Source organism: Lepus europaeus, chromosome 17 (assembly GCF_033115175.1).
Source record: "Lepus europaeus isolate LE1 chromosome 17, mLepTim1.pri, whole genome shotgun sequence".
Taxonomy (NCBI): domain Eukaryota; kingdom Metazoa; phylum Chordata; class Mammalia; order Lagomorpha; family Leporidae; genus Lepus; species Lepus europaeus.
In genome coordinates, this window is record NC_084843.1 from 5,893,032 (window position 1) to 5,905,707 (window position 12,676).

General features: G+C 50.2%; 1 protein-coding gene across 1 annotated transcript; it reads left to right on the plus strand.

Moving 5' to 3' along the window:
- The first annotated feature begins 238 nt into the window (after positions 1–238).
- Positions 239–12,412, plus strand: TEX36 (testis expressed 36). Its single transcript, XM_062215167.1, has 4 exons — positions 239–289; positions 6,747–6,878; positions 7,425–7,505; positions 12,116–12,412. The coding sequence occupies exons 1-4, from the start codon at positions 239–241 to the stop codon at positions 12,410–12,412; spliced, it is 561 nt and encodes a 186-aa protein (XP_062071151.1).
- Positions 12,413–12,676: the final 264 nt, after the last annotated feature.

Genomic DNA, 12,676 nt, shown 5'->3' on the forward strand with positions numbered 1-12,676 from the left:
GGATGGAGGGGTCCTCTGCCCCATGCCTTGGGACCATGCATGGACTCCCAGGAGGACTTAGAAGAGGCCCCACCCATTGTGACGTGCGCTCCCATTCCGTCAGCACAGTGGGCACTTGGCTTCCCCACCTGGTGGGGGCTGAGACCTGGAGATCAGGGGCTCCCCAGGTGTGTAGAGCTTCTGAAGCCTCGGAGAGGAGAGCGAGCCCACCCCAGCCCCCTGTGGCTTCCTGGAGACAATGGCCAAGGGGAGACGCTTCAACCCATCCCTGGACAAGGACGGAAGATGGGTGAGAAAGATGGTGCCCGTTGGCGCTTTTCAGTCCACAGGCTTGAGGGCACAGAACTGAGTTCGGATGCCGCTGCTGTGGCTTCTGCAACGTGGCCTTGAGCAAACCCCTTCCAGGGCCTCCTCTGTGGGGTGGGACCCCCTGCATTCCCGGAGGACGGAAGGAAGCAGTGCTCGGGACGTGTTCGGTGCACCGGAGCCGTGTGGACGCTGGCCAGGGGTGGTCGCTGCCTGCCCTCCTTTTGCTCTTGTTTCTCTGCCGACACCCGCGTTACTGGGGTGCTGTGGGCATCCCTGTCTCCCCTGCCGGAGGGCTGGGCTCTTGGTCTTTTCTGTTCACGGGGGTGTGTGTGTGTGTGGGGGGGGGGGGGTGGGTCCCAGTGCCCGGAACTGGGTGGGGCACACAGGAGGCACTCCATAAGTAGCTGTTGGAGGAATGAGTGCATTAGGAACCTCTAAACGGACCCCTGCTGCCTCGCAACCTGACGTCCTCTGCCCAGCAGCCTGGGAACGGCAGAGGCTGAGAAGGCTTCACGTTCTGTCTCCGTCTTTCGGGAACTTTCCCTTTCCAGCTCGAGGCTCTTCGCCATGCCTCTGTCTTTGGGTACTACCTTCCAAGCCCGGCAGGGTGTGTCCCTGTGCGTGGCTGTGTGGCCCAGGCGCTTCCCTTTGCTTGCTCTCGTGCACATCCCACAGGCTGACAAGTCTTCCATCCCTGAACTTCCGCAGTTCATCCACACGAGGACGGTCAAGGGGGACTCCCCTGGGCAGACTGTAGCCTGCGTCCTCCCTGACGCTCAGCGCGAGAGGCGAACGCAGACAGGCTGCCGGTGGCCTGCCCTGGGGCAGCAAGACACAGAAAACTGCGCAAAATTTTTGTCTAGGGAGTGGACGTTTGGCCTAGTGGTTAAAATGCTGATTAAGCCCTCAGGCCCCACCTTCGAATCTACCTGGGTTTGAGTCCCACTCCAGCTCCTGGCTTTGGCTTCCTGTTAACAGAGACCCCAGGAGGCAGCAGCGATGGCTCAGGTCCTTGGTCCCTGCCACCCATGTGGGAGACCTGTGTTGAGTGCCCAGTTCCAGGCTTTGGCCCCGTCCAGTCCTGGCTGTTGCAAATATTTGGAGAGTAAACCAGCAGATGGGATCTCTCTCTCTCTCTCTCTCCTCCTTCAAATAAGTAAAAGAAAAATATTTTTTAAATTGTGTAAAACAAGCACAGAAAGATCTTAGAAAATTTGCATTTGAAGACTTTAAAAAACTGACTATATTCACTTTAACAAAACCTCAGCTAAATACTTTGGCCTTTCTAAAGAAGTCTCAGGTTCTTTACCTGTAAAATGGGGACACGGGGAACCAAGTTTAGAGTACCAGGGTAGGGATTAAGGAGATCATCCATTCAAAAGTGCTCAGAGTAAAGCAAGAGCTCACAGGACCCGTGCAGTACTTACCAACTAAAACGTACGTACACAAACAAAGGTTTTTAGTACACAAAGGTTTTCATTACTCAAAGATTTAAAGTAATAGGTGGGAAATATAAATGAAAATATAGTTACTAAATAAATAACTTGTCTACACTGAAGTAGCCATAAAATAAGAATTCATAGCCAGCTGAAATGTGCTTTGGAATAAGAGGGTAAGACTGGGAAAAGAAGAGCACAGACTTATATGCCACAATGGCCCACATGGCAGATACTGGGGCATCAGGGTTGAGTCCGAGTTCCCCGGCAGCCAAAGTAAAGTGGGAAACAGGGTCAAATACGTATTGGAAATCGTCTGCAAATAGAAAAACATAAGCTTCTCAGACCAAGTGGCTTCCTGTCTTTCTATCACTTGTGTGTCACAATTGCATTTGACTGAGCCGTGGAAGGTGGCCAAGTACCTGGGCCCCTGCGCCTGCATGGGAGACCTGTAGGAAGCTCCTGGCTCTTGGCTTCAGATGGGCGCAGCTCTGGCCATTGTGGCCATTTGGGGAGTGAACAGCAGAAGGAAGACCTCTCTCTCTGTTTCTTCCTCTCTCTGTCTGTATCACTACCTCTCAAATAAATGAATAAAGTATATATTTTTTAAAGCTAGCTATCGCATCTTAATCATCTTATTATAAGAAACCAAGAGGCTGGCACGGCTGCTCACAGAAGGCATTGGGGGTCCAGCCTCGGTCCAGCCTTGTGTTCTGCTAAACTTAGTGTAGAGCTGTGCCCCCAGCCCAGGCTGGACTGTAGAAGGAGGTGCTGCCTCCACCCGGAGGGCTCCCTGGAATAAGACCCCCGTCTGTTCAGTGCACCCCTTGTCATTGAGCAAACAGAAGCTTCCCCAGGAGCCCAGCCCATCTGCTTCTGTCTCATTGGGCCACATGGCCAATTCAGCTGCAAGGGAGTCTGGGAAGTATATGTTAAGCACCCCACTGCCACTCCCAACAGAGTCGGGCTCTGTCCTGAGGGGAAGGAGAATGAGCATTTTGCGAGAGAGAGGAAGTGCCCCCCAGACGGGACGCGAGCCTAGGGCTGCAGCCTCCTGCGTCACCTGAAAGCACAGGAAGATCGGTGCTGGTGGTGAAGTTTCCTAGGGTAACTTGTGGAGGAGTTGGGGAATGAAAGCGATCGCTGGCTGTGGGTCAGGGGAGGCCGTGTGGGAGGACGCGGTAGACTGCCGGTTGTTACAACCTTTACCTGGGAGAAGTGCCGGTCGTTACACCCTTGCTGCTTGGGATCCGCCTGCGGCCAGATGGGAAAAAGGCTTTTCCCACACAACTTCACCTTCCTGTTTAATATTTCAGTCACTGAGTGATGGAGCGCAGCAAAAATTTCATCGCCAACTAGTTAAAAAGCTATATTTCACGGTTACAATATCTAACAGAAGGGTTTATTTCACAGCTATCATGTTATAGCCATTAAATATATATTTTAAAGGAGTGAAATTAAAATGCTAGAGTCATTTTTTTTACAGCAATCTAGCCCATAGACTGGCAGAATACAAATGAGCTCAAGCTGGTTGGCCCCGAGCCGGGGAGAGCACCCTCTCCCGAGGTCAGAGCGCCTCCCCACCCCGGCCTGCCTCCTCCAGGGAGCCGGATTGATCTAGCGGCACAGGGAGAAGGGCAAAGGGAGAAGTTTAGAGCCTGGGGCCCTCTGTGTTGTTCATATTTACCTTCAAAACGTAACTGTGTGGGGGCAAGTGCTTGGCTCAGAGGTGATCGAACACCATCCCCTATCAGAGTCCTGGGTCTGAGCCTTCATCCTCTGCTTCTGACCCAGCTGCCTGCTCATGTGCACCCTGAGAGGCACCAGTGGTGGCTCAGGCAGCTGGGTCTCTGCCACCCACACGGATTGAGTCCTGGCTCTTGCCTTTGGCCTGGTCCAGTCCTGGCTGTTGAGGTCAACTGTGGAGGGAACCAGGGCATTGGATGGAAGATCTCTCTCTCCCTCTCTCTCTCCCCTCCTCTCTCTCTGCCTTTCATATAAAATGAAAATTAATACATAAAAAGTTTAAAAATTGTTTAAAAACTTATTTTAAAGGTTTATTTTATTATTTTATTAGAGACAGAGGTCCATTTTCCATCTGCCAGTTCACTCCGCAGCCGAAGCCAGGAGCCAGGAACTCCACCCTCGTCTCCCACGTGGGTGCAGAGGCCAAAGCAGCTGGACCACCTTCTGTTGCTTTGCCAAGAGCATTAGCAGGGAGCTGGGTCAGAAGTGCAGCAGCTGGGGCTCCAACCGCAGCCCACGTGGGACGCTGGTGTGACAGGTGGAGGTTTAATCTGCTGCACCACGATGCTGGCCCCTGTTTAAACACATTTTAAAAATAGAATCAGAGTGGCTTAGAAATATAGAGGCAGACCTTGACAGCTTCCCAGGGTGTGTCATTAAGTGAGGAATGATCTGGTGCTGGTGATGCACTGGGAATGCCCTGTGCACACAGAGGAGTCGTGCAAATCGATCACGAGGGCTTGGTGGTTCACATTTTTAAAAAAGATCTATTTTATTTTATTTGAAAGTCAGAGTGAGAGAGAGAGAGAGAGACAGAAAGAGAGCAAGAGAGCTCTTCCATCCACTGGTTCACTCCCCAAATGACTGCAACGGCAGGGGCTGGGCCAGGCCGAAAGCCAGGAGCCAGGAGCCTCATCTGGGCCTCCCACGTGGGTGCAGGGGCCCAAGGACTTAGGCCATCCTCCACTGCTTTTCCCAGGTGCATTTGCAGGAAGCTGGATCGGAAGTGGAGCAGCCGGGATGTGAACCTGTGCCCAGTGGGATGCTGGTGCTGTGGCACTTAGCCCGTTACGCCACAATGTCGGCCCCAGTGGCTCACATTGTCACCTGGGTGGCAGTTGGGGGTTGACAAGAAGGGGAGGGAGAAGACAACTGAAGTTACTATTAAATGAAAAAGTATTCATAAATTCTAGAAGTCAGTTCACAAAAATGACCTCATCCATGCACAATCACACGGACACAGGGTGCACCTTCGTGGAGGGATGTGCAGCAAGGATGGCCACCCAGGGGTTAAGGAGAAAGAGGGCTGGGACTTTGGGGGAGTTTTACTTCCTTCCCTAAGTTTTCCTTTGTGGTTTGAGTTTTTAAAAGTGGGAATATGTATTACAGCTCTAACAAGAAACAAACACACTTATTCTTTTATTGTGGAAAAAAAGACAACATGGCAAACACACTCTGTTAAGAAACATCCAAATGGTGCAAAGCCGCGGGGGATGGTCTTCCTCCGTCCAGGTCCCCTCCCTGGAGGCCGGGCCGCTTCCTGCTGCCCTTGCAGGGTCCGCGCCACAAAGCCTGGAGGTTTCCTTCCCCCAGCTCCGTTTTATCCTCCCCATTCCCAGGCAGCCGTTCAAACGCCTTTAACGGGAGCGCCGCCACTTGAATGCGTGCCTGTAAATTAAGTATGATTTTGTGTGCACAGATTATTTATTTACATGAATACCACTGGGCTATAGATCTTACTCTCTTTCTTCCTCTCTTTTTCCCACTCAGCGCTGCACTGAAAAGATCCACCCATGGCCATGTGGCTTCCCGCCCACTGACTCTCCTGGCTATAGGGAATGCCTCCCCCAGCCCCCACATGTATAGCATGAGCACCCCACCTTGTCACAGGCATGGTAACCAGCTAATGCCACTTAGGAGGACATTAATCAAAGGCCACCTGAGTATACAGCTCCACTGTGGCTGGAGGAGGAATGAGAGAGGATTGAAACGCGGGCCAAGGTCAAAGACTCCAAGTGAGAAGGAAGGGGACCGGCCTGAGGCCTGGCCATGGGTTTAGGGGTGAGGGAGGAGACAGCTGTGAACAGCAGCTTTGCACACTCTCTGGGGGCCTGCGGTTTCTCCTAGAATCAGATCTTCCTCATCAGGGAGAGTTATCATTTCCCTTTTACAGCTAAAGAGACCAAAGTAGCCTTTCCCGATGAGGCTCACCCAGTAGGAGAGGAGGCTGGCGCTGGGCTCAGGAGCTCTGCATTGAAAACTTGGATCCCAACCACTGTGTGATGCCTCTCCCTGTCCCCTTGTGGGAATGTTCTCCCAGGGACAGTCAGGCCTTGTCTTGCTTGTCTACGCCTGGAGAGCCCTGCTTCCAAGGCCATTTTGTTGGGGTGTCTTTTGGGAGGTGCCATTCAGATACAGTTGGGGTGAGCTGTGGAGGCCATGCAGTGCCAGCCATCGCTCCCTGCAGGAGGGAAGGGCTCATGCCCTGGCTGCTCCCTGTCCCCTGAGGGGACTCCTCGGATGAGCAGCTGCCTCCTCCAAGCCTCGCCCCTCTCTGGGGGAATCCCAGGTATCCATCCCATGACGGATCGGTCTGTGTGCACACAGCCGGCTCCCTCGCCCCATCGCATGTCCAGAGTGCCTGCGGGGTGGGCTGAGGCCCTGGTCTGGACCACCTTGCTCTGCCCAGTCCTTTTTCCTTGTGTAGCAAGAACCCAAGGGCACCCCCAAATAATCTCTCTTGGTCCCACTTTCCCCCTCCATATCTTTCTGCCTTCTCCTTCCCCCTCCTAGGCCTCTCCCTTTCCCCACCACCCCCCTTTCCGGTGGGCCCCCCTCCTCCCCTGCCCCTGTGTACTCACACTTTGACCCTGTGACCTGGGCTGGATCCTTGACCTGGACCCCGAGGTCCCTGAGCAGAAGGAAGCCATCAGACGTCGCCTCTGCCGTCTTCGTCTGTCCACGCGCACACTCTCCGATGGCCTTGTCTTCCTCCCCATGCCTTGAACCGTTTCCAGCTCCACGCTGCGGGGGTGGCCCCCGTAACTGGAAACAACCAGCCGTGGTGGCTCTGGGCCATGACGGGGGTTTCTGCCTTGGAAGGAATATTCGAAAATTACAAAAAAATTATGCCATTTCCATTGCATGCCAGAAGCACCCAAATTGCATTTTAATCCCTTTATGGAGGAAGCCCTGATACTTGGCTTATAGACGCACGTGCATCTGGTTTTAATCAAGGCGGGTGCTGTTTTCCAGTTCCCTCATGTCGGACTCATGCAGAAGACCCCGGAATCCATCACACGCGCTACGTTAAAGGAGCCCCTTTGTGCGCAGGCGGCTCGGCAGGTGGAGGGGAGGCTGCCGCCCATCTACAAGGTCCGGGAGAAGGTGAGTCCCAGGCTCTGCCCTAGTTCCGTGCCCCTCTGAACTCTGCAGGTGGCACTCTCAGCATTTCTAGCCAATTGCTCCTCACCAGGACCTGTTCGTCTTCCAGCCCTGGACCCTGGAGGCCAGTGCTGTCCCCAGCTCAAACCCCCAGCTCTGCACAGCGGAGCTGCTCCTGGTCAGACTCCTCTGTAAATGGCACGATGCACAGGCCCCTCCCTGGCCCCTCCAGGGGTGTGCCGGGGAAACCGGTATTGACCGCACACCTGCCAGGGTGAGCCTGCAGCCCCGGCCTTGGGCTTCTGGGGTCCTGCTGGCCGGATGAAGCAGGCTGACCCGGCCCAGGAGTCCTCTCCAGCATCTGGGTTATGAGGCTGTTTACTGTTCCATCCTCGCCTCCAAACAGGGCGTTTTGAAAGGCGGTGCGGCTGACTTTCAGACAGCTGACGCGGCCGCCTGCGTGGTCACGTCCCGCGCTCTCTGCTCCAGCGCTGGGCTGCGTGTGGCGGCTTCCTCTGGGCCCTGACATAGCCTTTTCATCTCTTCCAGCAAGCAACAAACAACAACTTCCCCTTCTCCATGCATGACAACCGGCACACTTTTGAGAATTCCGGAAACTACCTTGACTCCGTGAGTGTTTCTCTCCGAATGAAGTGGGGGTGGGGGAGCAGCATCAGGACCTTGGCTTTCTGAGATGGGGTGACGACAGAGGGCTGACCCCAACACTGCATCAAGGTCAAAACAGAGCGAAGTCTTGGACAAGACTCCTAACAGTTTCCAAAGAAAGCACTCCAAGCTCCCGAAGTCCTGCACAGCTCTCCAAGTCTGCCCCAGCCTCCGTGTGGGTTTGCATGGATGTCAGGGGCCTTTCTATAACTTTCCTTCCATGAGCTTTCTTGTGAAGAGCTGTTGTGGAGGAAGGGGTCACCCGTGCGTGTCACTGGATGGCAGAGCCTGGACCTCGGAGGAAGGGCTAGGCTGGGGGGATTTTAGGTAGGACAGGAATTCTGAAAAACTGCCTTTGTCTGGAGGCGGCAAGCTCCCTGTCACTGGAGAATGTCAGCGCTGCTAGCTCTCGTTAGCATGCACAGCGTTGTGCAGTAGGAACCTAATGCAAGCTGCGAACGTGACTTAAAATGTTCTAGTGGCCACACGAAGTAAAACTAATCTAGCAATCAAATAATCACCCAAATTATCAATTCAACAAGTAATCAATATAAACATTAGAGGGAGGAGATGTACAATTTGGGACATGCTCAATCGGACTTGCCCCAAATGGTGGAGTTAGAAATGTGCCAGGGGATTCCAATACAATCCCATCAAGGTGGCATGTACCAATGCCATCTCACTAGTCCAAGTGATCATTTTCAGTTCACAATTGATGGCTCTGATAGGTCTAAGAGTCAAAGGGATCACACAAACAAGACTAGTGTCTGCTAATACTAACTGATAGAATCAAAAAGGGAGAGAACGATCCAACATGGGAAGCGGGATACACAGCAGACTCATAGAATGGCAGATGTCCTAAACAGCACTCTGGCCTCAGAATCAGCCCTTAAGGCATTCGGATCTGGCTGAAGAGCCCATGAGAGTATTGTAGGCATGGAAAGCCAAGATACCATGGAAAAGGAAAAAAAAGAAGAAGACCTAAATGAAAGATCTCTGCGAGTGAGATCCCAGTGGAAAGAACGGGGCCATCAAAGAAGGAGGTACCTTTCTCTGAAGAGAGGAGAGAACTTCCACTTTGACTATGACCCCATCAGAATAAGATCAAAGTCAGCGGACTCTAAAGGCTTCCATAGCCTTGGCAACTCATGACTAGAGCCTAGGGAGATTACGGACGCCATAAACAAGAGTGTCAAATTGTTAAGTCAGCAACAGGAGTCACTGTGTACTTACATCTCATGTGGGATCTGTCCTTAATGTGTTGTCTAATGTGCAGTGATTTTATAACTAGTACTGAAACAGTATTTTTACACTTTGTGTTTCTGTGTGGGTGCAAACTGATGAAATCTTTACTAATTATATACAGAATCGATCTTCTGTACATAAAGATAATTGGAAATGGAAAAAAAAACCTGGTGTTAAATTGGAAATGGCATAGAAAATTAATTTTTTAAAAAATATTATGTAGGATCTCTGTCTTTAATGTGCTGTACACTGTTATTTAATGCTATAACTAGTACTCCAACAGTATTTTTTTCACTTTGTGTTGCTATATGGGGGCAAACTGTTGAAATCTTTACCTAATATATACTAAACTGATCTTCTGTATATAAAGAGAATTGAAAATGAATCTTGATGTGAATGGAAGGGGAGAGGGAGCGGGAAAGGGGAGGGTTGCGGGTGGGAGGGAAGTTATGGGAGGGGGGAAGCCATTGTAATCCATAAGCTATACTTTGGAAATTTATATTCATTAAATAAAAGTTTAATAAAAAGAAAAAAAATTATAAATAAAAAAATTATCAATGAGATCTTTTACGTTCCTCTTTCCAAACTAAATCTTCAAAATTCAGTCTGGAGTCTGCTTTTCGCCAAAGTAGCTGGTACACCACCCGGGATAGCGCATCCATGTCAGTGCCTGGGTCAGGCTCCAGCTGTGCTCTGGGCTCCAGCTTCTTGCTAGCCTGCACCCTGAGCAGGTGGTAGCTCAGGTAGCTGAGTCCCTGCCCCCATGCGGGAGACTTGGGTAGAGTTCTTGGCTCCTGACTTTGGCTTTGCCCAGCCCTAACGCTAGATGAGAAATCTCTTTAAATACTTTTTAAAAGAAATTCCAGTTTGTATTTTACTCTCACATCCATCTCAATTTGACCCCTATTTCCAGTGTTCAATAACTGTGCAAATCAGCTACTGGCGTGGCCTCTCTCAGGGGCGAGGGGCAATCAGCAGAACTCTGAGGATCCGGAGGCCTGGAAGTCTGTGGTTATGACGATGACAATGATAGCAGTAACCCCCATCACTCAGGAAGCATTTGCTCTTGGCCAGTTTTTGCGCTATTATCTCATTTAATCCTCACAACAACCCTATGGGTGAATTGCTCTTATCACCCCCACTTCAGAGAAGAGGAAGCTGAGAGTTAGTAAAATCCAACACCTGGCCCCTGCCGCCCTTTCCAACAGGTTGCAAGGCCATAACGAAATCAAAGAGGCTTCCCCCTGAAAACCAGTTTGCCTCCGACGAGTGTTGAATATAGAACCACAGTGTCCGCTCAGCCTGTCTCAAATGCAAGGTGCAGTGCTGGTTTCTAAGTAACCAAAGTAACCTACGTCCTTTAAGAAGCTCAAATGATACAGAATTACGTAAAACGAAAAATAAGATTCGCACCCTCGCTTTCCGTCCTTGTGATCTCACATTGGCGAGTCGTTCCCGAGAATGGCTGGGTGAGTGCCGCCCGAGAGGTTTGGCCACTCACACGCACGTGTAAATGTGTATCGTGATGGCGACATAAGCGGGACCATGCCACACCTCTTTGACCAGGGTCATGGCAGTCTCCTAGGAAGCACGGGAAGCTGGCCAACTTTCTCGGTGCTCAGCAATAGTTGAGCTAACATTTGCATTTCCAGTTTAGCAAAAGTTAGATAACGTTTCCCGGGAAATTTCCTGGGTTTGGTGTCTACGTTAGAGGCATTTTTGTACACCTTTCTTAGTTCTCTCTCAATTAATCCATATACAATTTCTGCCTCTTTTGGGGTAGATTTACCTCATATGTGTTTGCCCCAAATTTATCTAATTCTTTACAAATTTACTGGCACGGTATCCCTCGGAATACTTTATTTTGCTTTCCTTTAGCTCTTTTTTTCTTTTTTCAATTGAATGCTTAGTTCATATCCTTGCAATTGTTTTTGTTAATGAACTCATTAAAACCATATTCTTCAGATTGGTTTTCTTTCCCAAAGGTATCTCTAATTAAGGTCTTATTATTTGCTTCCAAATAGTATATGATTTAGTTTTTAATTTCCTTTTTTTAAACAAAAAGTTTAAAATGTTTTGAACTTTCTATACTGTTAGAATTTGTGAAGATCATCTATCTGTCCTAATATCTAGTTTTATGGGTTATAGTAACTTTTCTTTCTTTCTTTCTTTTTTTCTTTCTCTCTCTCTCTCTTTTTCTCTTTCTTTCTTTCTTTTTAAAGAGTTATCTATTTATTTTAAATCCATAGTGACATAGAGAGGGAGGGACACTCACAGAGAGAGCTCTTCCGTCCTCTGTTTCATTCCCCAGATGGCTACAATAGCAAGTGCTGGGCCAGGATGAAACCAGGGGCCAGGAGCTTCATCTGGGCCTCCCACATGGGTGGCTGGGCCCAGACCCTTGAATCATCCTCCACTGCTTTTCCCAGGTCATTAGCAGGGAGCTGGATGGGACTTGGAGCAGTGGGGGCACAAACCAGTGCCCATATGGGATGCCGGCGGTGCAGGTGGTGGCTCTACCTGCTAGGCCACAGTGCCAGCTCCCAAGAGTAACTTTTTTGAGTGTGATCTGTGAGTTCTACTTCTTGAATTGTAAAGATTTGTTGTCCTTGTATGCGAATAGTTTTAACACTGTTTCATGAATGTTTAAAAAGGTTATGGGATCGTGGTTCTGGCCTGGCAGTTGAGTCCACATCCCACATCAGAGTACCCGGATTAGACAGATACCTGGCTGCTGCTCTTGCCTCTGGCTTCCTGCTGACACAGACGCTGGGGGGGGCAGTGGCGACGACTAAGTGATTGGCTTCCTGCCACCCACATGAGAGACCTGGATTGAGTTCCTGGCCTGGAGACAGGACTTTGTTCTGGGTCTCCCACGTGGGTGCAGGGGCCCAAGCACTTGGACCATCTTCTGCTGCTTTCCCAGGCATGTTAGCAGGGAACTGGAATGGAAATGGAGCAACCGGGACTTGAGCAGGCACCCATATGGGATGCTGGTACCGTAGACAGCGGCTTAACCCTCTACACGGTAGAGCCGGCCCCTAATACCGTATCTTTCTGCATACAATCCATGGCTGTTTTATTTTCTTGGTGGTGTTTGCCATTTGTCGGCATGGAGTGGCTGTCTTGGTGAGCTCACTGCTCTCGGCCTCTGAGCTGGCCCCCAGCACGCTGTGAGTATCCAGTTCCAGCCTTCAGCAACTTGTCACTACAGATCCTGGAAGGGAGCATTGAAACGTGTCCGTGTCGTGTCACTGGTTTCCATAAAGACCTTGGAACTGTGGGATGTTGACCATTTCCCCCCTAACCTCCTCCCTATTCTTCCCCAGGGCCTGGGACGGAAGAGGATCTCCCCCGATAAAAGGCAACATGTTTCCAGGAATTTCAATCTTTGGGCAAGCGACTACGTTCCATCTTGTCTCGATGGCTTTTCAAACAACCAGATATCCTATGTGTACAAGGAGGCCAGGGTGGACCCGCGGTTCAGGCGCTTTCCCAGATGTTACGCAGAGATCTGGAGCACCTGCCGATTTACTCCTGAGCACAGCTACCCAAAGGTTTTGAGAAAGAAACCAAAAGTAAGGTTTGCTGTCCACCAGAATATTGCTGTTCTCCTGGAGCCATGATCCTCCCAGAAGACTCTCCTGGGTTTTCTAACACTGGAATTTCTCCAGACACGAAGAGCATTTACTTCCTGGTCCAGCACTGCCATTTAATCTTTGAAATACTTTTATGATTTTAGTAAGGTCGGAAAATCTCTCAAATCCTTATAAAATAAATATGTGTGCAATGACACATGTGTGTAAATACACCTTTAAGATTGTTATATTTGCTTTTGGGGGACTTTTAAAAACCTCATACTTCATATATGGCTATATTTTTATTTTGAA